The following is a 27,740-nucleotide window of genomic DNA, read 5'->3' as shown; positions in this document are numbered from 1 at the left end:
AAAAAATGGAGGAATCTGATATTATCGCGTCAATTGAACGGCATACCCAAAACTCACCCGGCGCCTGGATAAGCGAGGTTTGCAGAAATATTCGGTAATTCATACGACGACATTCTCAGGAAACCGGTTGCTAGCGATTGGTTTCCTTAGATCCATATGGGTAAGGACAACCTTATCCAATCCTAGCGCCTTCAAAGCCCCAGGATCATCATGGACGATTGTGTGATTTTCAAGGAGGAGGAAGCTAAGGTGAACGGTCAACCTCATCTGCTCCGAGCCCCGGTGCGCAACTTGGTAACAATGGTACGGCAGACAAGTTGAAGTTAAAGTTTAGAGCTTTGGAACAAGCATTCGAAACCGCTTTCAAATTTTAGTGCCCTGCTGAATACAGCAAGAGAGATTGCCACCGTGGAAGAAAGAAAATATGTCCACCCTCAGAAAGCTGACCAGGGTGAAAAGAAGAGAAAAAAGTTGGACATCAAAACTGTTAGAAGTAGTCCTGGCTGGATTAGTGTCAGGACATTGAAAACAGCAGCAAATTTGGGCGACTCAAAAAGATTTTGGCCAAGGAACCTCTCTCTTCCGTCGACGGAATTTTGTGGTGAGACCCTTGAGCTACTTGTTCAAACACATTTTCCCGGTGACCAAGAGTAGTGTAAATCAGAGCCTTGCTTTGAGGGCATGCAAAAAAATTGGTAGTAACCAAGAATAAAATCGGCTGGGTTATAAACAGCTTCCCCCGATAAAAATTTCCAGATGTAGATGGCATAGTGCCGGTTGGACAAGCATGAATTGGAAGTTGCGAAAGACTTTCAATCAATCAGTTTCAGTGGTTTCGTGCTGAAGAGTCTAGGGCGCGTCCTAGACACCTACTTAAAGACGATTACGGAAACAACGCCCTTTTCTCGGAATCCACCGGAAGCTACTTCTATTTTGTTACTAAAAGTAGGACTTCCTCCGTACGTGCAAATATTATGTTCTATATTGTATTTTACGCGTTGATAGAATTTAGAAATAATAGTAATATGGATTTTATAAAGGGGATTTCCAACAAAACTGAAAAATATTATAAGATAACACTTTTCGAACACTTTGCAATGTACCAAAATAGATTAGTCCCACAAGATAACTATAAGATATCAACAAGTTAACGAAATGACTTCAAACAGGTTCTAAATAAAACGCCAGAAGGAGACGCAAATGATAAGGCTTTACTGAACGGCAAAATGTCAAAGCATATGGATTCGCAGAAATGAATACCGAACTTTTGTGGGAGCTCTTCAATCCAGGCACGCTGGAAGTGTTTCCCCTAAGTCCGAAAAGGTGGTCAGCGAAATGGAAATCAATCTGAAGATGACGGTAGCTGAGGAACATAAAGAGACGCGGAAAAATTGCATGTGGGTATCATAAAAAATAAAAGCGGTTGAAAGGAAACTGATCCGGATCCCTAGCACAAAAATGACATCGAAAAGCAAAGGCCAAGACCAAAGACCTCTAAGCTCATAGTTGGCACCGATAGTATCCTAGGCAAATCTCTTATGGCAACCCTTTATATATGGGAAGCCCCCACCCCTCGTTTAACACCGACATAAAATGATGCCACTCTCTTCACGTCTAGAGGTTCACAAACCATATATTCTCACCAAATTCCATGATGATTGCTCCAGCCGTTTAGGAGTAATCTCGTGTGACAGACAGACAGACAGACGGACAACAGACATTGAATCGATTTCGATAATGTTTTGTTTCACACAAAACCCTAAAAGGGCAGATGGGTTACACGCTGGAAAACAGCATACCCTTAGTCGAGAAGGAAATCTTGGCGGTCTACTAAATCCAGTACTGCGTCGGAAGGAATTTTCCATGTGACACAATCAAGTACAAAAATGTATACCGGGCGGCGCGATGCTTGAGGGGGTAGAGCGTCAGTGCTCAGAGACAGACGTAAACCCCTGGGCAATGGCTTATATAATTGTAATATAATTAGTGAAAGGCCGGTCACCCACATAAATCACGCGCCCTACTTCCTTGTTGAAGATCTTGTAGCGGTTATTCCCTTAGCAAGAAAGGGGAACGGCCAAATAGGGCTGTTAAGTTCTCATAGACCAGATATGTTCGCTGAGCTGTTCGAAGTGTGCTTCTCCAGGAGGATGTTTCCTGCAGCATGGAAGCAGAAATTGCTGGAAGAGACTTATATCTCTCAACCAAGCACCAATGTTTTATTTTGAAAGGTAGGAGTTTAAGTTTTTATCGAAAGTGAACGGAATTGCAGACTTCCAGGTTACCTAAATTGACGATATATGTAAAATTGATACCATTACGGCAAACCTAATGTTGAAGTGTCAATAGGAAGATAAAGATTCTACAGTGTTCTGCTTTTTCCGCTATAATGACGACGAAGTTCCTAGAGCAAGGGCTATCTACCGTACAAAGATTGAGGGTGATAGCAGGCTACAATATTTATGTACCACAAATATAGAACAAATTGTCAAACTAACATGCTATGGTTAAACCATTGAAAGAGTTAGTATGTACACAACTGCACATTCTCAACTTTGGAAACGAACTGACTTTTATTACTGCTATCTGGTGAGAGGTCGTTGATTTCACTGAGACATACTGTGGTGTGCCAGTCCTCTGGTCCTCTGAGACGAGGACTCTCGGACTACAGGCGAATTGATTTTGTTATTGAAATGAAATCACCTCTAGGTACTCAATGCCGAAATTCCTGGAAAGCCAACTGAGTATTGATTGTACAGTGTATGGACCGACCAAGTTACTTTCTACGATAATAAAGCCTTCGGCACTCCGGCTTCTCCAGAAGCACTGCCATGATTTCGTCCTTCGATATTGGTATTCTAATGTCTGGCATTAATTCCACTTTATTATTTTTGGCAGTCGTCTGGCATTCGTTTGACAAGACTGCCTGTTGCGGCTTTCGTAGTTTATTTGAATTTGATTTGGAGATAGATACTGATATCAACGAAATGAAAGGAGCTCTGGTAACTAAAGGATTGAATGCAAAATCGGTATGAATCATAATTATCCATGATAAAACCCCCAAGCACTGTATCTAGTTGAATAACAGCACAGACCAGATCAAAATGGAAAGGGTAAAATAGATAGCATCTTCAGTTTGAAGTATTTATTGTATCTCGGGATTCTTGCCAGAGAATTACGGAAATGAATAAGGCACTGACAACGTTTAAATTATCTAGAATTTGGTCAAATAAAGGCTTGGAAGGGACCGGTCACTGTCCACTTTTCACCATGAAAGAACTGGGAAAAAAGTACTGACTTTATGAACACAAGAAGACGGGACGACCCGACGGTATCCCAGTGGGGGGTACACATAGTGGTGTTCGACAATCAAGCGGACCTACTGTTTAGCGTATTCACTACATATTCAAACTCGCAAGAAGGAAAGAAGACTGACCACTCTGTAAGTTCAGTGGACGAAAAGCTAATCAGAACTTGAGTCATCGAAGTGATATGTGCTGCCGGGGGCTTATCCTCAAGGCTGTTTGGTTTTCGAGTAGGAAATTACATAGCGCTATGGTCGTGGATATTGGTTCACCGCGTTGAGGGGCAGGACCGTCAATTTTCTAGATATTGAGGGATTCTTTGAGTGACCGCTTCTTGCTCTGTGATACGCTGAATAGCATAGGGTTCCATCCTAGGCCTTCTGTCCAAACAGTTGCGTTGGCACTATTCAACAGGCACAAAGCAGGGAGACGTGCCATATTGGACGGAAGACCATCCACAAGTGCAGGTGAGTGGATTGAAGAAAAATGGTTGCTCGTGAAGAACGCAACATAGCCTGAATTAGTGGCAATCCTCTTTGGAAAACAAGTCAACGGGTACATAGACTAAGCAACTCATAAAAAGCTTAGGTCCGTAGGTGAATAGAAAATATAGTGAAATCTGCTTACCTAGTTTTTTTTCCAGTGTTAAGTGCGCACGATCGATAAATCGCGATCCCCTGACTGCTTTGCAATGAGGTGGCGGACAACGCCAATCACGCCTTAAATCAGAAATTAACTGTCTCGTTTACTGGGTCAACTGGTTTTTGATTCTATCACTTTATGATTGTCTTTTCTCGAATAGGCATTGAACAGCAAATATTTTTCTCCCAATGACAAGCATTTCTCTCTTTACGACAAATACCTTTCCCTTGACGCTAGCAACAGAGCGATAATACGCAAATAGATATGTAGAAGCTATTGAGCAATAACGAGAAAATAATCATAATCATGGCAAGGATCAACATAATAGGCTTTTGAAACCGATCCATTCATGTCAAAGATAGTTTTCTAGTCGATGGATAGGTCGGAACCGCTATGTATTACACTGACCCAGAATAAACTAACTCTTGATCCATGGCTATCTCTTGAGCAACGGCAGAGATACCACTGGAAATCAGTGCGAAAGTCTTGCATGACTTAATGGAAGCCCTTCACAAATTGTTTAGTCTTTATCAATGTTTCACCTGCATACTGCCGGATAGGCCTTATTAAAGCTTTTCTTTACTCTCCCAGCGCATTTTCTTTGAAAAAGATAGGGCAAGGTGTAAATTATAAATTTTCTTGACCACTAGATTTCATTTGCATTCTGAAAAAATTGAAGCCCGAAGTAAATAAACTGGTTTACTTGCTTGAAGTTGCACTAGCGCTTCGTGGTCTTGCTTTCCTCCTATGAAGAGGAGACAAGATTTCTTTAATAACGCACTCCGATGCCAAATTAATGAAAGTGAGTTCAAAATTTGAGTCCAACGTCTGAAGCGAAATTTACTGTGAGGACTAACTGAAATCTGATTTGAAATTCAATGCTACCCATTCTCACCATTATCATTTGGTCAGGCTCGATGGAACTTCTACTGCAAGCGAAAGCTTCTAGGAAGCACTAGAGAGTCCAACTACGAATTCACAACCGTGATTAAAACCTACACCGGGTTTCCATACCTTTCGATGGTAAACCATCGCTTTTACAACAAATTAGATTAACATCTTAACATCTTGTTGTTCAGACTCTATCAAAAATTGGTCCCCTCGAGACAAGTCACTCACTTCCAAGAGATGTCAACCATAATGTCATACCAGAAGTCTAATCAATAGTCAACAGCATCTTTACTTTTTGCAGTAAACCAGCAAGTTCATTCTTTACATTTAATTTGTAATTCGAATGATGTCAAAATGCTGAATTTGACACATTTAAGCCTACTCCAGATATTACAATGATTGGCCCCTCTACACATAGGGTTATCATGAGAAAAGCAATATTTAAATCTAAAATGTCGGATATCCTAAAAAGTACAAGCTTTTTTCTGACAGATATCCTTTTCTGACCCGACAGTTGAAAAATTTGTTTTTATCTATAAAAGCTTCACATGAAATTGCCGGCAGACACCTTTTGAATGTTCATTTTTCAGGCTGTTAACAATTCAGCCTTTGAAAATGGATCACATTATATGTTCATACGTGTGTGTGGATGAAATACTTCAGGATGACTATTATCTCATAAAAAGGGCAGCCCTTATTCTGATGGTAGGTTCTAGAGGATGTCAGACATTTGAGTTTATACATGAATTAACTCAAATGGCTAAATGAATTGCAGAGCATTTATCGTATGGACTGAAGGACTTTGATGACTTGGACTATGTTATTTAAATTTGAGTTCATATCCGTATCCAGCTTATGTCCTTGACTTGCGAACATGTTTTTCAATATGCTCCTCGTTGTATTTTCTTTCACTAAACCTTTTTAATGGTTTTATTGCATTTAAAATTAATAGACAAGGAGTAGCTTCCTCCCAACTACAATTTTTGGTTTTAAACGTAAATATATATTTCGGGAGTGACTTACCCCCTTCTTCAGTACAAAGCTAACTTAGCTAGTTGTAGCTGTAAAATGTAGTTTGGAGAAAGCTACCCCTTGTATCATATATTAATTCTCATCTAGATTACAAGTCATCATCGTCATCATCAACGGCGCAACAACCGGTATCCGGTCTAGGCCTACCTTAACAAGGAACTCCAGACATTCCGATTTTGCGCCGAGGTCCACCAATTCGATATCCCTAAAAGTTGTCTCGCGTCCTGACCTACGCCATCGCTCCATCTTAGGCAGGGTCTAGCTCGTCTTCTTTTTCTACTATAGATATTGCCCTTATAGACTTTCCGGGTGGGATCATCCTCATCCATATGGATTAAGTGACCCGCCCACCATAACCTATTGAGCCGGATTTTATCCACAACCGGACGGTCATGGTATCGCTCATAGATTTCGCCATTGTGTAGGCTACGGAACCGTCCATCCTCATGTAGGGGGCCAAAAATTCTTCGGAGGATTCTCCTGTCGAACGCGGCCAAGAGTTCGCAATTTTTCTTGCTAAGAACCCAAGTTTCTGAGGAATACATGAGGAGTCATCAATAACAAGAATAAATAGTAGCGCTGACATAATGCGACCTTGATGGACTCTGGCTTCACTTCAAATTTCTCTCGCATTTTACCTCGATGCCTTCTCCAAGTTGATGAAGAGCGGATGAAACAGAGATCTCAATCTCAAACACTCCTCCACAATGATCCACAAGGTAGGGGGTAGTACACGTGAACTTGAAATTGGCACCAGCTTTCCGAGTGTTTTTTAATCCGTTCTAGGATTATTTTTTTGTGTTACGCTAACTTGCCACTTCACTGAATGTTATACGGTTGAGAACTGAGGTAAAGTGCCCCTTCTGGCAGTTAATCTACTCGTCCTCGTGAACAGGAAGCTTACCCTTACCGTCACTGACCATACCATCGAAAAAAGTGCGATCGTCTGCAAGGTATAAGGCGGTAAAATAATTGTTATTTGTAGAAGCTTCTGCCTCTCTAGGCGTAGCAATAAAGTCCTTTGCCGCGCAAGAAAAAGCAAGCAGGTATGAAATGATGATCCCACTCGAGGCCAAGCTTAAGACCTCTCTTGTTGTGTACATTCAGAAGACAACTCTTAAATCTACTGCTGATTGCGGTATGATCGATCTAACTAGAAGTGAGTTACCGATCACTAGAAACTCAACTCACCTTATGGCAGGGTGGAGTTTTCATAAGGTATCACCAAAGAAAAGGGTCTATGGGCTGTGAAAAGATCAAATCTTAAATATGGACTCGAGACCATGTTTTCCCATGACATGTCTAAGCAAGGTGTTATCAGAACTCACCTTGGCATTCAGATCACAGGTCACCATTGCAGTTTTTTTTTTGGAAAGTCTTCCCGCATTGCATTGTTCACAAAAAATTCTCCATTGATGCAAAGTTGTTGAGAAGTTCCTTCTTTAGATCCACAATTTTTCAGGCAATCTTCTATCTACCACCAGTAGCCAGAACATTTAGGTACAGGAAGCATCAATCCGGTACTCGGTTCATGCTTATTTCCGACTTGCTTTCGAAAGTTTAAACATACTTTGCTAAAGAGGAGAGGAGTTCTCCGTAAAGTTACACCATTTTACTCCCCGCTCCTAATGATGGCGATCCCCGCATCATCTAAGATTGTCCTCAAGGTGAAAAATACCCTTAGGGACGTTGCTCTGTAGTCCACACTCAGTTTATATATATTAGACTAGATATGCAACGCTGTTACTAAAACCGGGATCACATTCAACATGATGAAATTCACCAACCGAAGAAATCTAGAAGTATACCGTGGCCCTATTACATTCGGCATCATTCTTGCGGTGGATACCTTTTCGAAGTTATATACTATGTTCTGCTTAAAATTGAACCTGGCATCATTCATCAATCTCAAGTATTTGATCGGCTTAGAAATGAAGATATGACTCCGAATTCTATTACGAGAATAATTTCTCTTAGGTGATGAGGAATGCTTCTTCTCTTCCTTCGCAAGAGCCAATTCAGCGGTCTCTAATGATGCCTTAATATTGCGTCGCATCAATACAACTCAGCATCGTCGAGTGGCCTCTTCCGGAACCGGAAATTGAAGCGCTATATGCACAGAAGTGACCCCAGTACGGAGTCATGTGGAACCAACCCTAGATAAAGTATTCCATGGGTCCATCATCGGGGTCATACCAGAGCGCTAGTTTTTGCAAACGACCATTGACAATAGCAGCGATATAAGCGGAATGTTTCCGGATAGCTGAGTAGTTAGAGCACAAGGCTGTCGTACGGAAGGTCGCGGTTCAAATCTCACTGGCGACAGTGGGATTTGCATCGTAATTTGACATCGGATACCAGTCGACTCAGCTGCGAATGAGTACTTGAGTCAAATCAGGGTAATAATCTCGGGCGAGCGCAATGCTGACCACATTGCCTCCTACAGTCTACTGTAGTGTGCCATTACGGTATTGAATGAAGTGCTCTAACACACTTCAAGGCCCTGATCCAATATGGATTGTTGCGCCAGATTAATATTATTATTATAAGCGGGAACACCAATCGTCGCCAGGGGCTTCTGTATACGATTCCAATTGAGCGAGTTGAATGCATTCTTCACGTTCAGGGTCACTTCCACGCAATATTTGCTAGTAATGCCCTTTCCATGAATTGTTTTCTCGGCTAAGCTAGAGGCCAATTTGATGGTATCAATGTTGATCTGGCTTTACGAAATCCACACTACCGATCGGGCTTCTTTGGTTCTCAAGAACGGGGAGTAATTTATTAACGAATGAGTACATTTTAAAATGTTACCCGTTGTGTCAAGAAGCCATATGTGTCTATAGGATGGCTCATCTGGAAGTTCACCAACTGGCAAGTCAGAGAACAATACCAATTCTTGCAGCTATCATACTGCAGGAAATATGGTCGTTGGAAATGCACGCGCACAGCTCAGCAAATATGTTGGTTCTGGATTTCACTTTATGCTTATGGACCCTGTTTGAAATTTCATCCAGGCTCGAAGCGTTGTTATTACCTATTTTGTTGCAGATAGCCAACAGCCCGTCTGTGGTTATTGCAGGAATTTCCCCCACTTTCAGAGATCTCCCATAGCCTCAGCGCCCCTCTCTTGCTGGCGAAATAACCGCTGATGATTTTCAACATGGGGGGGGGGCATGTGATCTGTGAAGGTAACCGACCTGTGAGTCGCTCCAGAGTTACTTAAAACATTCCCTCTTACTCTGTTGGATGATGAACTTGAGGGTTTTGCGGGCTTTCCCTTTACACCTTATCAATCCTACCTACAGCTCTCTGAGCCGTTCGACTGGCTCGGTGGCAGGCTGATCAAAGGCTGGCCAGTTCAATATTTTTCCAATAGTTCTCTACTAGGGAATCTGTATCTCTTAGGCATGAACCGGTCACACGCCATGCAGATACATTGTGTTAGATTGAGAGTTCTTTCTGTGGGACCCGTTAGGCTTAGTTGGTTAGTCTAGCCACATTTCCATGAATGTTTGCTCATTCAATGCTTTTGTCACCAACCTGTCGTCCGTCTTGACTTTAGGTATGCTCTTTTTTTGCCGTGTGGTTCTCTCTATAGTTCGAAGATAATTGCCTAGTGATCAGTATGGATAAAATCCTCGGCAACGTGCCAGAACATACCACTCCGCCTTGTAAGACTGACAAAGGTCGAGTCTACAGCTGAACCAGTTCCACCACCGTCGTTGGCCAGAACTATATCTAACTGGGCAAAGGCCTCTAAAAGGCTTCGGCCCTTCGTGTTATTCTCTTTACTTCCCCATTCGAGAACCCAAGTATTAACATTATTTTTAACCCCATAGCTGAAAGTTCCGCTGAACTTGTCGGAAGAGTGCATTTTGGTGTACTGATACCGTGGACGAAATGCGTTTACATATTCCAGAATACAATCTGAATCTATTGTCGAAACCAAAATGCTATCGCCAAAAAATCAAAATATCTCCGAGACGTGGTTACTGTTTCTGTAACGTCCTATAATGCCCCAACAGAGCAATATCAGCAACACGCTCCTGACTTTTCAAAATATCTACCATATGCTCAGCAAAATAATCGTCCTGCTGGTGAACAACAGCTGGTAGTGAAGGTCATCTGCGTTGAACTTGAAGGTTTGATGTTCTACCCCCGATTGATAGAAGCGGTTGCTAAATGAGTAAAGATTACAATGCGGGCTGATATCGGTGCCCCCGTCACTTGCCTACTCTGAAAACAACTTCCAAATTTACACCTGATCGCAACGTGACCCTTTCACGAATAGTGCGCCACTAAATTCAGACAATTGAAAACTTTTTCCATTTGTTGTTGTTTGCACATAATCCAACACGACGATAGTATTACACCTTCAGGGAGCCTATCCAGGACTGCATTCAGGCCTTATAGAAGATCCCCTTATCGTCTAGTTTTCGACACTGCATTGCATGCTTTAATACAGAATAGAGCGCTGGAGGCAGGAAATGCCTAAATAAGCGGGCTAGGGATAGTGTAATGGGTGAATTTCGAGCTGATGGTCTCTGGGGGACTTTCACGGTAAAATCCAGGGACCCCAAGTCCCTCGTATGACGATTTCATTAAGATAAAAAATAAAGAATTCATTTAAAATGCTTTTTAAGGAAAAGAAAATTTGAATCCTTCCCACCCTTGGCCGGCTCTTGGGTACAGACCTAATTATAGCAGTTCCGTTTTCTGGAGAAAAGGTGAAGGCTTCATCATGATTGCGGCAAAACTCCGAAGATATTCGAACTACTTATTTTTTGTTCGGACCCACTGGGGAGGCTTCAAAACGTTCAACTTTAATATCTTATTCGTGAGCCACCCAATAGGTCAACTTTTACGCAATGTGAGTTCGTAATTTCTATTGTTGAACGTAAGAGGTATTAACTGGAGGGATTTTGTTATATCCTTTGACTTCCTACAGATCCATACCATTCGAAACAGAAACAACTTTTTTCAATTTTTTAAACCCTGATTTTTCTCTGAAAACTACCAAAACCGGCAACACCAACACTATCTATATATCCTCATCCATTTCACTTAGCACAAGAAGAAAAAACTTCGACGCGCACGACAAAATTAAGATCCTTCAGGAATGATAAAGCTAGATTAGGTCAATTGGTTTGGTAAATTGCGAAATTTTCAAGCATTTTGCATAAATTGTGTGAAGATGAAATTTGTAACTTCACGTCACGGACAACTTCAAAAGGGATGAAAGTCCGAGACAGTGCAGGGAGTGAAAAGGTTCGCGAAGGACAATATAAGTCTGGCTACGATGAATGTTTAAGTGCCTCTGGAAAAGATTAATGTTGAATAAAGTAAATGCGAAATGATTGTTCCGAGATTTTCTCGTTAGAGGGGGTGATTTTCTTTTGATGCTTATTGAAAATTTATGGGAAGGATAATGGAAAATCAGCGTGAAAGATATTACATTTGTTAATAGAACTATTAAATTTTTTTTGGACTCGGAGTTGTCACTGAAAATTCTGGGATGAACATTTTACACTTTGAAGAATCTGTTTCGGAGGAATTTGTTTGGAGAGGTTTGTGTGATCCTTAAATTGTGCATTATTTTCGAAATTATGGAATGCCATGAGAACGTCATTAGCAAAAATCTAAAAGCAATGAGAGCCGGTTGGATTTTCCGAGGAGTATGAGTAATGAAAGTGCTCATTATTTTTTGAAGAAGATTGGATGTAGATGAATGAAAACGTTTGAGGTAGTTTTGTTTTTTGAGGGTTTAATTAGTTTGCACTCAGACGGTCTTTCTTGTTTTTAGCACGTTGATCCCCCGAATTTTGTGAAAAGCTCGCAGTCAAACTTATTTCGCGTTCGCGACAATATTTTCTGACTAATTAAAACGGAAATAAGCTTCATTTGGGAAAGTGAAGTTCTCCAGAAAACTCTCTTAACTTTATTATCCCAGGATCCTAAGACCTATTTAAACATTAATAGAATTACACGCCGACCCCGTAATTTGCATTGGCCGGTCATGTACATGCCCATGTTGAATACTAGAAATGTATTCTTGCCTAGCGGATCAAGCAATTACAAAATAATTTTTTCCATTTATTATCGAAAAAATGCAGCATTGGATTGTTGTTCGAGTGGATTCGATTACTTCTTCGAAAGAAATACCGCATTTGTCTCTGACCGGTTGACCGGAGAAAAAAAAGCAAGATGTGCTTCATGTAAAGAGTACTTAGGAATTAACTCTTTGGCGAGCTTTTCGCGTTGAAATTAACTGCTTCCGGTTTAGCATAATCACCTGATATTGTATTTAATTTTCGGCGCTTTGTATTGGACCATTTGTGTGAAACTTTTGGCGAGTTGGTGTAATTACTTACACAAACGGGGCGGTCAGATGTGACTCAAGTTGACTACTTCTTCTAAATCAAAAACTGCACGAAATGAGAGGCTTAAGGAAACGCGAAATTGTATTTGTAACAGGGCGATATAAGTGTCAGAAGTACCCGTAAGTACTTGTGGGAGAATTTCACTAGTTAATTTCACCATTTTTTAAGGTTTTTGGAATAGCTCTGTCCACTTAGTTAAGTTTGAATGGTTTGCACTGAAGCTATTTAAACAGAAAAGTTCAGTGCGCGGCCATAATAACTAAGAACATTCTGAACATTCTGAACATTCTGAAGAACATTACTGCTGAACGAATCCTCTTTGCGTTGAGTCTGTCATCCCGGGTGTAATTAATTACTTTTTTACTTTACTCAAAACCTTATTATAATCGGTTTACTGTCTGTCTGTTTCACCCATTTTCTCGCAAATGATTACTCCTCTTGATACGAAATTTTTTGAAAAGGTGAAAAGTATAAATCCACTCGCATGCAGCCGGGAACATTTACCTAGGTTGAGTTTAAAGGAGATCCCCGATGTAAAAGTAGGTGCATATTTTTTTCATCAAATGTAGGGTATCAAATAAAATAAAAAATATTTTTTTTCGACATTGGTTGCAAAGGAGGACAGTGCTGGGATCCCGAAGGGTCAATTATTTCAAGAATTTTTAATGTTTTCTGGGAAACAAAACCTTATTAGAATCGAGTCGGTGGCTGTGTGTTGTTTTAAGGAGGTAGAAATATTCAAAAGACTCTAGCCTAGGCACGCCAGAGTGTGGGATTTTTACCCACTAAAACGACCCTCGACTCCTATTTACTTTACTACTTTTTGTAAATTTTGTGCACTCTACAACTTGTATGACGTCATCATCACATATCAATTCGTCAATACCAAAACGAAATGAGTTCTTATGAATGGGGTCTCAAAGAATTATTTTGTTTTAGTTTTTTAGTCATTTGTATATGAATATCAATTACTCTAAACAGACATGTGTGTATGCATTTATATAGCACATGCGTGCTAAGGAAGTTTGCGGGTGGCGTCTTATTCAGATAGATGTATTTGTACATTAAACCAGCCGTATTTCATGTAGGTACTATATATGTACATAAGCATGCTTTTGCGCACGAAGTAAATCGGAAATATATAAAATTTTCCAAGAACTACCAACTTTTTTCAAAAATTCAGTCTTTCTGAACGAAAAAAGTCCTTTTGGACCATTTTTAGGTTGAACTCACTACGATTTTTGTCTACTAAAATTATCCCCAATTTCTGTGTTTTCCTCACAGAACTATCGTAAATTATTACTTTATTGGACTGATTCACCTGAAGGGAGTCATCCCGTGTGTTGGATCCGAAGAATCGATTATTTTTGGCATCAATTGTATCTAGATCTAGTGTAGAAGCACCCGAGACGGACAAACTGCCTTCATCCAGATCGAGCAGGCGACTATTTGCACGGGATCTTGGGCTGCGCATCAATGAAGGCAAAATAAAATATATGGTGGCAACGTTAGCACCGAAAACCAACCAATCAACCACATCGAACCGCACTGGTCAAACGGGAAGAATAAGAATAGGAGAATACAACTTTGAGACCGTTGATAATTTCTCCTATCTAGGGTCGAAAATCACAACCGATAACAGCTACGATGATGAAATCCGCGCACGGTTGTTGGCAGCCAACAGAGCCTATTTCAACTTACAAAAACTGTTCCGCTCGAAACGTCTCACCATAGGGTCAAAGCTCTTGCTGTACAAGACAATGATCGTGCCAGTCCTAATGTATTCCTCGGAAACTTGGGTTCTTAGCAAGAAGAATTGCGAACTCTTGCCCGCGTTCGAGAGAAGAATCCTCCGAAGAATTTTTGGCACCCTACATGGGGATGCATGTTTCCGTAGTCTACATAACGACGAAATCTATGACCTGTACCATGACCGTCCGGTTGTGGATAAAATCCGGCTCAATGGGCTACGATGGGCGGGTCACTTAATCCGTATGGATAAGGATGATCCATCTCGGAATGTCTATAAGGGCAATATCTGTCTGGAGTTCCTTATTAAGGCAGGCCTAAACCAGATACCGGTTGTTGCGCCGTTGATGATGATAAGGATATCGGCGAGGCATTAGAAAAACAGTTTGGACTAGTCGGTTTGCAAGATTCCGCGAGAAGAGAACTGAAGTAGGTGTACGGAGGTACGCAAATGGCAACTGTAAGCTCAGTCAATCTAACATCTGTGAATACCTGGGCGAGAAGAATGGCCTGGTTTACCAGTGAGCATTATACTCATAGCGACCACTAGGCAATTTTCCTCCGTATCAAATATGGGTCATACGGTGGTGTGTGTTCCCGCCCAGCTACATGCGATGCTGCTATGTCAAGGCGGCGAGTCCTCGCAAACAGGTAGCCAAACTATTGGTGGAATGAAGAGATCACGGAGTTGCGGGCTGCGTGTTTTCGAGCTAGCACGATCTGAAAACGAGATCGTTCTAGATAGAAGAAAACCGGACTTCAACAAGAGACGGCAAGTATATGCAATTTTTTTAGGTAAGATTAAGCTGGCTATACGGACTAGCAAACGAGAATTCTTGAGGGAAATTTGCACAGAGGCAGACCAAACCCCCTGGCGTAGCGTATAGGGTGGTTATGATGAAGACGTGAAGACGAACGCCACAAATGACCCGCTCACATCTTCTGCTCAACATCATGATGGCGCTTTTCCGCCAGATAGAGGGAACGCAAAAAAACGTAAGCAAGCGTTGGACGTCTACACCATACCTGCGGAAACTAAGGGGTAATTTTCAGAGATTTGCCGGGGAATCAGTGATAGCAAAACTGCTGGTTTGGATGCTGTCCACAAACTCGCTGTTAAGACCAGACCCGACTGCTTAATCAGCGTATTTGAAATATGCGTGGTAGAAGTTCCGCTCCGTGGAAGAGGCAAAAACTAGTTTTGCTCCCGAAGCCCGAAAAGTAACAAGGACATCCATCATCATGCTGCCCGATTTGCCTGATTGACACGGTAGGAAAAATGCTCGAAAGGGCTATCTACTATAGACTTCTCCCTATCATTCAATATAAAGATGTTGTATTGGAGCGAGAATTTGGAGCCCACCCAACGATCGACGCCGTAGACGTGGTTTTGAAGCTCGGGACGCAATGTCGTCTAATAAATGATATCCCGCGGTGACATTGAGCATCGAAAATGTGTTCAATTTAGCCAGCTGGGAGTGGATAATAAGCTCAGTGGCTAAAACTGGGGACCCTAGTCATTTGACTAAGCTCCTCGAAAGTTACCTCTCAGAGAAGAGACTTTGGTACAATGCGGATGAAGGATCCAAGCGATACACTGTTACAGCAGGAGTACCATAGGTCTCAGTGTTGGGTTCCCTGCTGTGGAACGTGATGTATTATGGGGTCCTTCTCTTTCCATGCCAAAGAAGGCCACGATAATCGGTTTCGTAAATGATCTAGCCGTGGTTGTTGTCGCGAAACAATGTGAAAACGTGGAAGTGTACGCTAACGAAACCATTAGTGCCAAAACAGCCTGGCTGGAAATGATTCAGCTTGACACTAAACAAAAGATAGAGCCAGTCTTGATTATCAATCATAGGAAGAAAACGAGAACGACTACTATTGTTAGTATGTTGGTTGCCACATCATCACTTCGAAGCCGGTTATCAACTATCTGGGGGTGACGATTGATGCTAAAATCAATTTCAAGGGATACCTGGACTATTCTCATACCAGTGTATCATTTGCATGAATGATGCCTAACATAGAAGATCCAAGATACAGTTGCAGATTACTTGTGGCCGGAGTAGTTTGCTCGATACTTTTATATGCGGGACCAGTTTAGGAGGAAGCACTAGCGCGTGAGAGTAATCGGCGCAAAGCAACCATAACCTATCGCTTAGTGGTACGAAAGGTTGTGCAGCGACTTCAGAAAAATATCAGGCGAAGCAGCGTGTATTATTGCGAAAATTATACCAATGGATATTCTGATAAGTGAGCCACGTTGTCAATACGAGCACCTAAAGGCGGCAAGGTGAGAGTCGCTGGAAAAGTGGCAGCAACGGTGGGGTGATTCGTAGAGGATCCGTGGACCCACAGACTGATTCCCCGCACTGAGGAGTGGACTAAGCGGCAAAGTGGGATGATTCTCCCTTTCGTCCTATATGTGGATGCACACCTGGGGACGCAGAGCATATTATATTCCACTGTTGACGATTTTGCTCAGAGAGGAAGAGCCTGGAAATCCCCACTGAAAATCAGCAGACGTCCCCAGAACATCATCGGAGAAATGCTGAAGTCGAAGGGAAATTGATGTCCGGTGAACTCCCGAATCAAAAGTATTCAGGTGGAAACCTGCAAGGAGGATGCGAAGAACCGAAGGTTTGGTCGTATAAAGTGCAGTGCTCCCTGCGAGTAATGATTTGCGGCGTTTCCGCGGGAGTAAAGAGCACACACTGCTGCAACCTTGCGCTGCAGTATCTTTCTGAGAATTGCACTTCCGTCCATAAAAACAAAATTGACAAACAGACAAACGGACAGACAGATAGGAAGACAGACTGATTTCAATGAAGTTTTGTTTGTAAAACAAAAAGCTTTTGCTTCTCAAATTGAGGCTATTTTATATTAATAGATGTATTGGTAGAATAATTACCACCACGACATGAAATAGGAGAGAGGGATCATTCCCATCGATCGCCTGGAATCCGAGATGTAACTGTAATGTTTTAGGTAGATAGAAAGATCAGGTCGATCATCCTAAATGGCCGACAACGACCTAGAGGACAGAGCTATCCTAGAAACCAAAAAAAATTGGCTAAGTTGACCGTGAAGGTCCCTCCGCAAAGATTGAAGCTCCATCAAAGTGCTCGCTCGACACGTTCTTGCACGCCTCTGTGCTAGCCAGGCTCGGGAATGTGGGGGGATCCTCAGGCCAGTTTATCATTTTTAAGGATATCGGGGAAGGGTGGGAGCCTCAGGGGCCGCGCCTCATACAAGATCTGGGGTGGAAGAGGCAATAATTGGGACTGTGATCCGACGAGGATCTTCCCCTACTTGATCTTAACTCGGGTCCGCAGATTTACGGCTCCATGCGGGCGGTCGAGCCGTTTTTTTATTTATTTTCCCATTTTAGTCGCGTTCTGGTTATTATTCGATAGGCCGTCGCGAAGTCCCTATTAATGTCTATTTTGGAATCCGGTGTGGACCCACGCATCGGAATAGACACGTTGATTTGTAGTAATGAAACGTGAGGTATCAAAGCGCTCGAAGGACCCCCTCACATTCCCGAGCCTGGCTAGCACAGAGGCGTGCAATGACGTGTCGAGCGACCACTTTGATGGAGCTTCAATCTTTGCGGACGGACCTTCACGGTCAACTTAGCCAATTTTTTTTAGGTTTCTGGGATAGCTCAGCCCTCTAGGTCGTTGTCGGCCGCTTAGGATGATCGACTAACCTTCCTATCCACTTATATCATTACATACCCTAAGTGACACTTTCGGGCACCATAACTTTTTCTCAGGTGATGCGGTCCGACATCATTACATTCGGAATATTTTGCAGAAGATAACACGAAAGGAAGAACAAAGCACGGGTTGTTGAGTTGAGGAACATTCAAAGGTGAAGCTATTAGACATCCCCCCAAAAAAGACTCGTAACGTTATTTGTCACAAAAACCTGCAGTGTTCTTTTACGCGGCATATTAACGAACTCATAATTTTTGCTGAATTAATAATGTCTACCCCCCACATGAGACCTTATGTCAACCGCATAAATAAATTGCCCCAATAGCAAGCTCAAATCGTTAACAGGATAAATCATGAACCAAGTTAACTGATTTGGGATAATATCGTCGCAAATTGCCCAGTCACAGCAGTCACGCTGGCAGTTTGATAGGGTAGCAAATTTAACCAACTATTCAGCTTCCAGTTCATGTTATATTCATTAGGTTCATGCAGCAAACATAACTAATTTTCCTGTCACTTTCAGCCCAGATAGCATCGCTACTTTTCGCCCTGATGCTTCCCTCGGTAACAGCCAGCTTATATTTCTACACGATTCCCACCAAAATCGAATCACCGCCATCATCGAATTGTCCCAGCACTCTCGAATTAAATTACACGAAATCGGCGGGGATAAATGATAATGAAAGCGGAAGTTCAAACAGCGAGCACACCCTCAGAACGGGTCAAAGCCACCCTCACAAGATAACCACGATGACAGCGTTACCTCCGTCGACGCCGACAACGGTATTATCATTTAAATTTTGCACAGTTTTCAATAATATTGACTTCCAGTCAAGCTAAATCAATTAGCATTTTGTGAGCCATGAAAATTTTCAGATGAAAAATGATGATTTCGCCGATCTGAAACCTGAATTTTCATGGCAACGGGCCTATCAGCTCCTCTGGCAGCATTTTCTCGAAGCGTACACTAATCCCGTAGTTGTTCAATGGAGCCTTTGGTGGGCTCTAGCCATGGCAGGCTATCTACAGGTGAGTTGTTGTTTCTGGAAGGACACTTGATGTTTGTAGGGCTCTCGAAGAATACTCAGCAGTCAATTCAATTTTAAGTGAAGCGCTTGCAAAGGCACTTAGTGAGTTAGTCCCTAATTACATCAGCTTAAAATGGGAGCCTCAGGTACAATTGAAATAACGTAATTAAGCATTGCATAAATATGGATCAAGAGCATTAGCGATTTCTGGTTTTCCTTAGCTTTCTCATTTTAAATTTCCTCAATTGCTTCCAGGTCGTCTCCTACGCTCAACTCCTTTGGAAAGAAATCGATATGAATCGTGAAAATTTCTACAACGGAGGCGTAGAAGCTGCAATGACTCTACTTAGCGCGCTCGGGGCGTTCCTGGCAGGATTCTTCGACAGCAGTCAATATCGCAAATGGGACTTGTGGATCCTTACAGTGTGCTCAGTAGTTGAAAGCTTACTTATTATAATTTCAGCGTTCACGACTTCAGTGTGGGTGGCGTATGTTATGTACGTTCTCTTCGGAATCCTGTACAATTTTATGGTAACAGTCGCCAGGTAAGGACCAAATCTGGAATGAACTGAGTCTGACAATTTAATATGAATTTAATTTCTAGCGCGATTGTGGCCAAGAAGATTCATGAGGATAGTTTTGGACTGATATTCGGAATTAACACTGTTGTTGCGCTTGTTACCCAGACTATCCTTATATTAATTATAATTTCAGATAGCGGGTTTGCGCTTTCCCCCAGAGGTCAGTTCTACGCTTTTGGGGGATACTTTCTAGGAGTTTCAGTTCTTTATGCAATTTCCGGAGTAGTGCAACTTTGCAGAAAGCAAAGCGATAAAATAGTACTTAATTGATCGTAGCTGCAGTAGAAAGTATTAAATTAATTCAAACGCAACAATAAACTATTTTTGTACGATTGAATTAGTTTATTTGATTTTTCAGGACAAAAGAGTGACAGATTTAATGTACATAGAAGTGAAAACGAAAGGTTGGTAACTTTCGACTAGACTAATCCTGAAGAAGGTCTCTGAAATGCCATCGCTCAAAAATTGCTTTCTTTGGCTTTCACAGGAAGATCGTAAGCGTGCTGAGTTCCTGTATCTGTCCAGAATAATATCAACAGTTTCATTTAGATACTGCTAGGTACCAAAGTAGTAGAAAAAGTCCGTCGATTGGGGGCTTAATTACTATCCGCGTTCCTGAACCGGGTGTTAAAAACGGTCAGGAACTTTAGATTTGGGACTATCACATTAGCCCCTAAGGCCATTTAAGGCAACGTGTAACCCACGGCATTTCCCAAATAAATTTGCAGCATTGTAAAACGACTACTACACTAGTCAGTAATAGCTAGAAAACATTAATGTATGTGCATATATACCTCAAAAGAGGTATTATAGGTTCTGAAGGGCCTTCAGGTGATGTTGGTCAACGACCTACATTATGGCGACACCATAGCGGCCAAACTGACCAAAAAAGTCAACAAGGAGATAAGGAAATGTCATGTTAATCCCCGCCATGCTGGAGAGGTTTGAAACATCAACGCGAGAGGATCGAGACTGTTAGCGTATCTGGAAGGAACCGACCTGCAGATCCTCAATTTGAGTATTGAACCTACTTTCATCAACGCAGTTAGCCGAAAGATCATCGATATCACGGTGGCATCTTCCGGCAGATTGGGCGACGTACTGAACGCCCGAGTTACGATTCCTGGGAGACGCATAAAATTTATTGTTGGAATTGATAAAACAAACAAGATACTCGCAACTAGCATGTGAGAAGTCTTCGAGGAGACCTGTCTGCTTACGCCCCAGAAGGGTAAAATACCGGGAAGGAACCGAGATTTGGAAAAACAGAGGAAAACGACAATCCGACTCCTCAGCCGAGCTCTAAATTTTCATTCAGCTGTTGGCTGGAATCGGCACAAAGTGGCTCAAAAAGCTCTAAAGAAGAGCATAACTACGACTAAACGATCATCATGGGGACGCTTATACGAAGAGACCAACTCTCCTGAGGCAACCTTTAAGTTGAAGTGGATCCTTGGCAAAGAACGTGGCTAGCTACGTTTACAGAACGAGCAATCAAGTAACAGCAAACCGTTTGTACACTTCCCATTGGCCATCATCATCAATGGCGCAACAACCGGTATCCGGTCTAGGCCTCCCTTAATAAGGAACTCCAGACATCCCGGTTTTGCGCCGAGGTCCACCGATTCGATATCCCTAAAAGCTGTCTGGCGTCCTGACCTACGCCATCGCTCCATCTCAGGCAGGATCTGCCTTGTCTTCTACTTCTACCGTAGATATTGCCCTTATAGACTTTGCGGGATGGATCATACTCATCCATACGGATTAAGTGACCCGCTAACCTACTGAGCCGGATTTTATCCACAACCGGACGGTCATGGTATCGCTCATAGATTTCATCGTTATGTAGGGTACGGAATCGTGCATCCTCATGTAGGGGGCCAAAAATTCTTCGTAGGATTCTTCTCTCGAACGCGGCCAAGAGTTCGCAATTTTTCTTGCTAAGAACCCAAGTTTCCGAGGAATACATGAGAACTGCCAAGATCATTGTCTAGTACAGTAAGAATTTTGACCCTATGGTGAGACGCGGAACAGTTTTTGTAAGCTGAAATAGGCTCTATTGGCTGCCAACAACCGTGCGCGGATTTCATCATCGTAGCTGTTATCGGTTGTGATTTTCGACCCTAGATAGGAGAAATTATCAACGGTCTTAAAATTTGTAGTCTCCTATCTTCATCCTTCCAGTTTGACCAGTACGGTTTGATGTTGTTGGTTGCTTGGCTTTTGATGCCACCACATATTTTGTCTTGCCTTCATTGATGTGCACCCCCAAGATCTCGCGCTGCCTGCAGATCGAGCAGCATAAAGGCAGTTTATACGTCTCGGGTGGTTCTTCCCATGATGTCGATATCGTCATCATAGACCAGTAGTTGGGTGGAGGATCGTACCCCTCGCATTTACCTCAGCATCACGGATCACTTTCTCGAGGGCCAGGTTAAAGAAAGTGAGTTCTCTGACGGTCGTGTGCAGTTTTATCCTAGCTATGCTATCTTAGGCGGCTTTAAAGACGATGAAGAGATGGTGCAACTGATGGCCATATTTCAACAGTTTTTCCATCGCTAGCCGTAGAGAGAAAATCTGATCTGTTGCTGATTCGCCTCTTTTGCCTCTTTCGCCTCTTTCGTATGGGCCGATGGTGTTCTGGGCGTATGGGGCTATCCGACCTAGCAAGATAGTGGAGAATATCTTATAGATGGTACTTGGCAATGTCATACCTCTAGAACTGCGTGATATCTTCCTTTTAATGTATGGGACCGATAATGCCCCATTATCAGTCGTCAGGCATTGATTCACTGTCCCACACCTTGAGTACAAGTAGATGAATCACTTGGTGTGATTGGTCGCCTCCATATTTAACCAATTCGGCTGTAATTCCATCGGCTCCTAATGACTTAGGATTTTTAAGCCGATGAATTGCACAGACTGTTTCTTCTATACTTGGAAGTGGCAATATTTTTTCGTCGCCTTCAGTTGGCGGGACCTTCAACTCGCCGATGTTCAGGTTGTTCAGTAGTTCATCAAAGTACTCAACCCATCGCTCTAATATGCCCATTCTGTCGGAAATCAGATTTCCCTCTTGGTCTCGGCAGGATGAGCATTGAGGTATGTAAGGCTTCATCCCGCTGACGTGTTGATAAAATTCCCACGCCTGATGCAGTTTCTCCCTGTACTTTTCGAGTTCACAGACCTGTTGGATCTTCCTCGCTTCTTTTTTCGTCTGTGAAGTCGCTTTCTCTGCTCCCCAGAGTTCGTGATAAGTCTCCATGCGTGCCCGCTTCCTTTGAAAATGCAGCATTACTCTGTATGCAACATTCTTCTGTTCCATTTTTAGCTTACATTCATCGTCAAACCAGCCGTTCCGACCCTTGTTGCGGCTGGGACCAAGTACGTTTGTGGCCGCAACAATAATAGCATTCTTCAGGTGATTGTGAAGATCATTTGTTGATGCTTCGTCCCTAGGGGATCTGTTGACTGGGGTTATTGTGGCATCCATTTCCCTTTTGTAGGTGTTGAGAAGGGCTGTGTTGTGGATGGCTTTAGTATTCACTCTCACCTGATTGTCAGAGGGGTTTTTGAGTGTTGTTATACTTCGGGTCCGGATCACTATGCCAACGAGGTAGCGATCCGAGTGTATATTGGCCCCCCTGATTATCACAGGGGATTCTGGGTATCGTTATTCGAGCTCGGAGCACCACTCCAACACCCTGATACGGATCAAAATATTGCCTTTTTTGTATATGTCAAAAATATTTTTTACAGTTGGGTCTACTTTCTATGAAGTCATCGCTGTTTTGATCGGCCTGTATTCATTTCTCATCAGGTATTCAGTATAGGCTTGAATAGCGAGTTGTCATCTATGGTGCTTACGCACCATCGAAGAATCTTCTCCTTCAACTTATCAACGATGGGCGCAATGCCAGATCGAGCGTAAATATCTTTTATAGTATCTATGTTACACCGCGTTATGACACGAATCCAGGGAAACATCTTGGTGTCCTTTATTGGGAGGCGACGTTCGTTCTCACTTGCAGTCGGCCAGCAGTTGGAATCTTAGAGGGCGCGTTGATGCGTTTTTCTTTTAGGCAGATTGCAGAGGGTGAGAGTGGTTATATCTGCTTCATTGGAGTTGGTCGACGAATACCATGCAATGCACAATTCAGTTGCAGACCATACTGAATGATGCGATCAATTCACCCAAAAGGTTCTGACTTCGGACAAAGCGCTTGCAGTTTTCAAATTGAAGTAATCTATTATTAGCATCCACACTGCGGTGTATACTGCTGTTATTTTGTACTACTAGAATGAACTTAAGGGGGTTTCCCAGTAATTTTCCTAAATATGGTAAATATAATATTATCAGCTTTGATCTAAAAGGTATCGGAATGGAGAATATTTAGAGGCCTTGATGTCGCATCACCATGATTCTTTATAGGTTTTTTTTTGTTTGGTTTCCTGGAACGGATTCTCGAGTGCAGTTTTTAATGTTTTTGAGATTCAAAAGAAGATTATGCACTTTGGATTCTGTGTAGGCAAAATTCGCAACAGGCGTGGAATTCGTATTGGACTCAAGACACTGTCTTGCGGTACACCATTGGAACATTGGTCAATACGATTCTGCTTTGCTCCTTTTCTTGGGCCACTTTCCATTGACTGTCTAAATTATTTGTAATAACTTGACTAGACCCTTTTCTGGCAATTCTTTTAGTATTCTCCCTGTAATAAGGGGTTTTGTTAGGAGGCACTTTTGGTTTTAATTTCTGTCCTCAGCTTATTTAGTTCTAGGACTGCTGCATTACCCAATATGCCATATATTGGGTAATGGTCCACTTTTCTGATGTGTTTCTTTTTTTATCGTTCGCGGGCTTGCATAGAGAGTGGTGTGTGTCGTGTCGCGCTGTAAGATTTGAAACATATCTGCTAAAGGACTCGTTTCTATATTTATTAATTAAGGGTTTATCTTGTTTGTCAGAAAGTTTAGGGTTTTTTCCTTCTCGTTGTGCGTTTTTTGCCATAGTTTGCGAGCTCCACGGTTCTCTGTATTTTGTTCGCTAATCTCGGTAGGACAGTCAGTATATTTTTTATCCAGTCCATGATGAACAGGGGTGCTTTTCCAAGTAACCTGTTCTATCTTCATTGTTAGCAGATTGATCTCCTCATCGAGTTGATAAGCAGTGTTGATTTGGTCATTTATGCAGGCTTTCTTTTGGATGTATTTTTTGAACATTGCCCACTTCTTTTGGCTGTTAGTCAGCCTGGAAGGATAACTTTCCCCCACACTTTGGGGGAGTCTCATTTGATAGTTCTGAGAGCCTATGGTACTTTTGCAATCACACCAAGGAGACAGCGTGACAGTCCTACTGTAAGAGCTCGAGTGGAAATACGAGGAGACCAAATTATTTCCCAAATTGCATACGTGCTACCACAAAATCTAGAGTAGGTTAATTTTTTCTGTTGAAGGTTTCCGAGAGGCGGCGAAGGCCAATACGGCTCTGGAAAATATATGATAATTGGGTGGATACCCAAAACAGAAGAAAGCTGGCTTGCAATTGTATCACCATCAGAAAGGAGCTGCTTGAGAGGTGAAAAGTCCGCAGGAGAATTTTATCTTGCGTGAATCCTGCAGATGCCTATCTAGCTGCGGCATTCACACACATCTTGATTGGAGCGAACGTGTCTCGCTAATATGTTTACACCCCTGCGCAGGGTCAAAAGAAAATTATGTTTTCGATGTTTGGTCTTCATATTCCTGAAGAGCAGTGAACTGATTTAAATAAGGTTTTGTTTCCAACAACACCTTAATAAAAAGCGAGATTCGATTAATAAATAAATATAACCCCTTAAAACTTACAATCAATCACCTGCTGAATGGAGGCACTAGGTAAAGGATACTGGACCAAACTGGGAAACAGTATCTTTGGCAGACTGAAACAAGTCGGGAACCGGAAGCTGGGCACTTCAGGTATGAAAGGTTTTGTTTGTTTCTTGTGTGAGTATATTTGAGTGTAGAACTATCCCATTTGTACGTAGCCCGTTAAGAATATGCATTTAGCATATCAGATTTAGTATTTCGGTTTGGAAATTTACGCGGTAAGGCAACTTTGAGCTACTGTAACTTTGTTACTAATAGTATGATTTTGATCAAACTTGGAGATAATATGCTTCATATTATAAGTTTATACTACTACCAACTTTTATAACTCTGAGGTAAACTTAAGGCGGGTTTTACTCAGTTTTCCCAAAAATACGGTAATATACTATTATTAACTTAATTTCAACAGATATCGATATGGAGAGTATTTTGATGCCTAGGTACCATATAGAGGCAGCTTCATGATTTTTTTCAGATTTTTCGGTTGTTTAGTTTCTGAGAATGGCTCCGTTAAAGAAATCATCACTTTGCACCCCTCCCACTCCCCGCCTTTTTAAGAAATCACAAAACTAAAACCGGCTTCGAAAAGTACTAATTCGATACCCCACATGACTATATTCGGTGAAAAAAATGTTTACACCCCTCTTTTACATGTATGGGGACCCCCTCAATCTCAACGTAGGAGGATATTGCTCACTGCATGTCGGTATAGTCGTTTCTGAGAAAAGTGCCTGTGACAGACAGACAGACAGACGGACTGTGGTGGAATGATGAACTGACCGGCCTTGGATCAGCCTGCCACCGAGCCAGAAGAGCGGCTCAGAGGGCGGTAGGTAGAGCCGCTCAGGGGCAGAAAGAGTGCGCCTATAAAGCAGCCCGCAAAACTCTCAAGCTCGCCATCCGACGAAGCAAGAGGAAATGCTTTAAGGAACTCTGCTCAGAGGCGGACATAAACCCGTGGGGGAGTGCTTATAGAATCGTGATGGGACGATTCAGAGGCCGTTCCTCTCCGCAGATCACGTGCCCCACCCTCTTGCTGAAAATCATACAGGGGTTATTCCCCCAGCAAGAGGAGAGCATAGACAGCTCCAGCGACCTCTGAACGACACGGCAATACCGCCAGTCACCAGTGACGAGCTGCTGGAGATCTGCACTAGGATAGGAGATAATAAAGCTCTGGGTCTGGATGGCGTGCCGAATAAGGCCCTTAAGCTTGCCGTGAAATCCAGACCGGACATGTTCGCTGAGTTGTTCGAAGCGTGCATGTCCGAGGGGATATTTCCTGCATCATGGAAACGACAGAAGTTGGTGCTACTGCCTAAGGCTGGCACACCTCCAGGTGAGCCAACCTCCTACAGACCTATTTGTCTTTTGGACACTGTGGGCAAAATGCTAGAGCGAGTAATCTATAATAGATTACTCCCGCTTGTTGAGAGCCAGGGAGGTCTCTCAGATCGGCAGTATGGGTTCCGTAAAGCCAGATCAACCATTGATGCCATCAAAATGGTTACTGGCTTGGCCGAAGATGCAATCCACGGAAGGGGCAGTACTAGCAAATATTGCTTAGTGGTGACCCTGGATGTGAGAAATGCATTCAATTCGGCCAATTGGAGGCTAATACGGGAATCTCTGGCGAAGATTGGTGTTCCCGCTTATCTCGCAGCTATTTACAAGAACTCCAAGAGTACGCTGTCTCCGCGGGTGTCCCACAGGGCTCCGTGCTGGGCCCACTGCTGTGGAACATCATGTACAACGATGTTCTTAATTTTCCCCTTCCGGAGGAAGCCACGGTGGTCATCACTTCCAAGCCTGCGATCAAATACTTGGGAGCGATGATAGATGGGAAGCTTAGCTATAAGGCACACGTGCAGTATGTCTATGACAAAGCATCCACTGCAAGTGTGGCCCTGGCAAGAATGATTCCGAACGTAGGAGGGCCGCGGCATGGTTTCAGGCTGCTTATAGCTAGGGTAGTGAGTTCGATCCTGCTCTATGCAGCTCCAGTTTGGGGAAAGGCATTGCAGATTACATTTAACGGTAACAAACTGAGTTCAGTCTACAGTAGAACAGCCCTAAGGGTGCGCTCGGCATTCAGGACTGTCTCAGATGATGCAGCATTCGTCATTTCTGGAATTATGCCCATTGACATCTTGGCAAATGAGATGACGAATATATATAATGCGAAGTCTATCTCTCCTTTATTCCGAACGAAGAACGCCGAAAGGGAGAGATCGCTAAATAGATGGCAAGAGCGTTGGGAACGCTCGGAAAAGGGTCGGTGGATACACAGGCTCAATCCTGCCATCAAGGAGTGGTTGGAGAGACGGCACGGTGAGATTAATTATAGTCTTACTCAGTTTCTCACGGGGCATGGATGATATCGCCAGTACCTGTTCAGGTTTAAACCGGATACCTCACCCGACTGTCAAAACTGCGATGGCGTCCCAGAGGACCCAGAGCATGTATTCTTCCACTGTCTAAGGTTTGTGGAGGAAAGGAAGAACCTTGAGGAGACTCTAGGAGAGGTGCTTGTGC

At 42.7% G+C, this 27,740-nt stretch overlaps 2 protein-coding genes across 4 annotated transcripts in view; one reads left to right on the top strand and one right to left on the bottom strand.

Moving 5' to 3' along the window:
• Positions 1-19,673, top strand: part of LOC119647116 (thiamine transporter 1-like) — a 124,330-nt gene extending 104,657 nt beyond the window's left edge. Inside the window, exons 5-8 of the mRNA XM_038047903.1 lie at positions 18,251-18,510; positions 18,604-18,756; positions 19,011-19,300; positions 19,360-19,673. Of these exons, the coding sequence (XP_037903831.1) occupies positions 18,251-18,510; positions 18,604-18,756; positions 19,011-19,300; positions 19,360-19,606 (950 nt within the window). The 3' untranslated portion in view covers positions 19,607-19,673. The remainder of the gene's footprint in view (positions 1-18,250; positions 18,511-18,603; positions 18,757-19,010; positions 19,301-19,359) is intronic.
• Positions 1-27,740, bottom strand: part of LOC119647112 (potassium voltage-gated channel subfamily KQT member 2) — a 1,176,525-nt gene that overhangs the window by 908,755 nt on the left and 240,030 nt on the right. The window lies entirely within an intron of this gene.

This window comes from Hermetia illucens, chromosome 1, assembly GCF_905115235.1.
Source record: "Hermetia illucens chromosome 1, iHerIll2.2.curated.20191125, whole genome shotgun sequence".
Lineage (NCBI taxonomy): Eukaryota > Metazoa > Arthropoda > Insecta > Diptera > Stratiomyidae > Hermetia > Hermetia illucens.
This window is presented reverse-complemented; position numbering and strand designations above follow the sequence as displayed.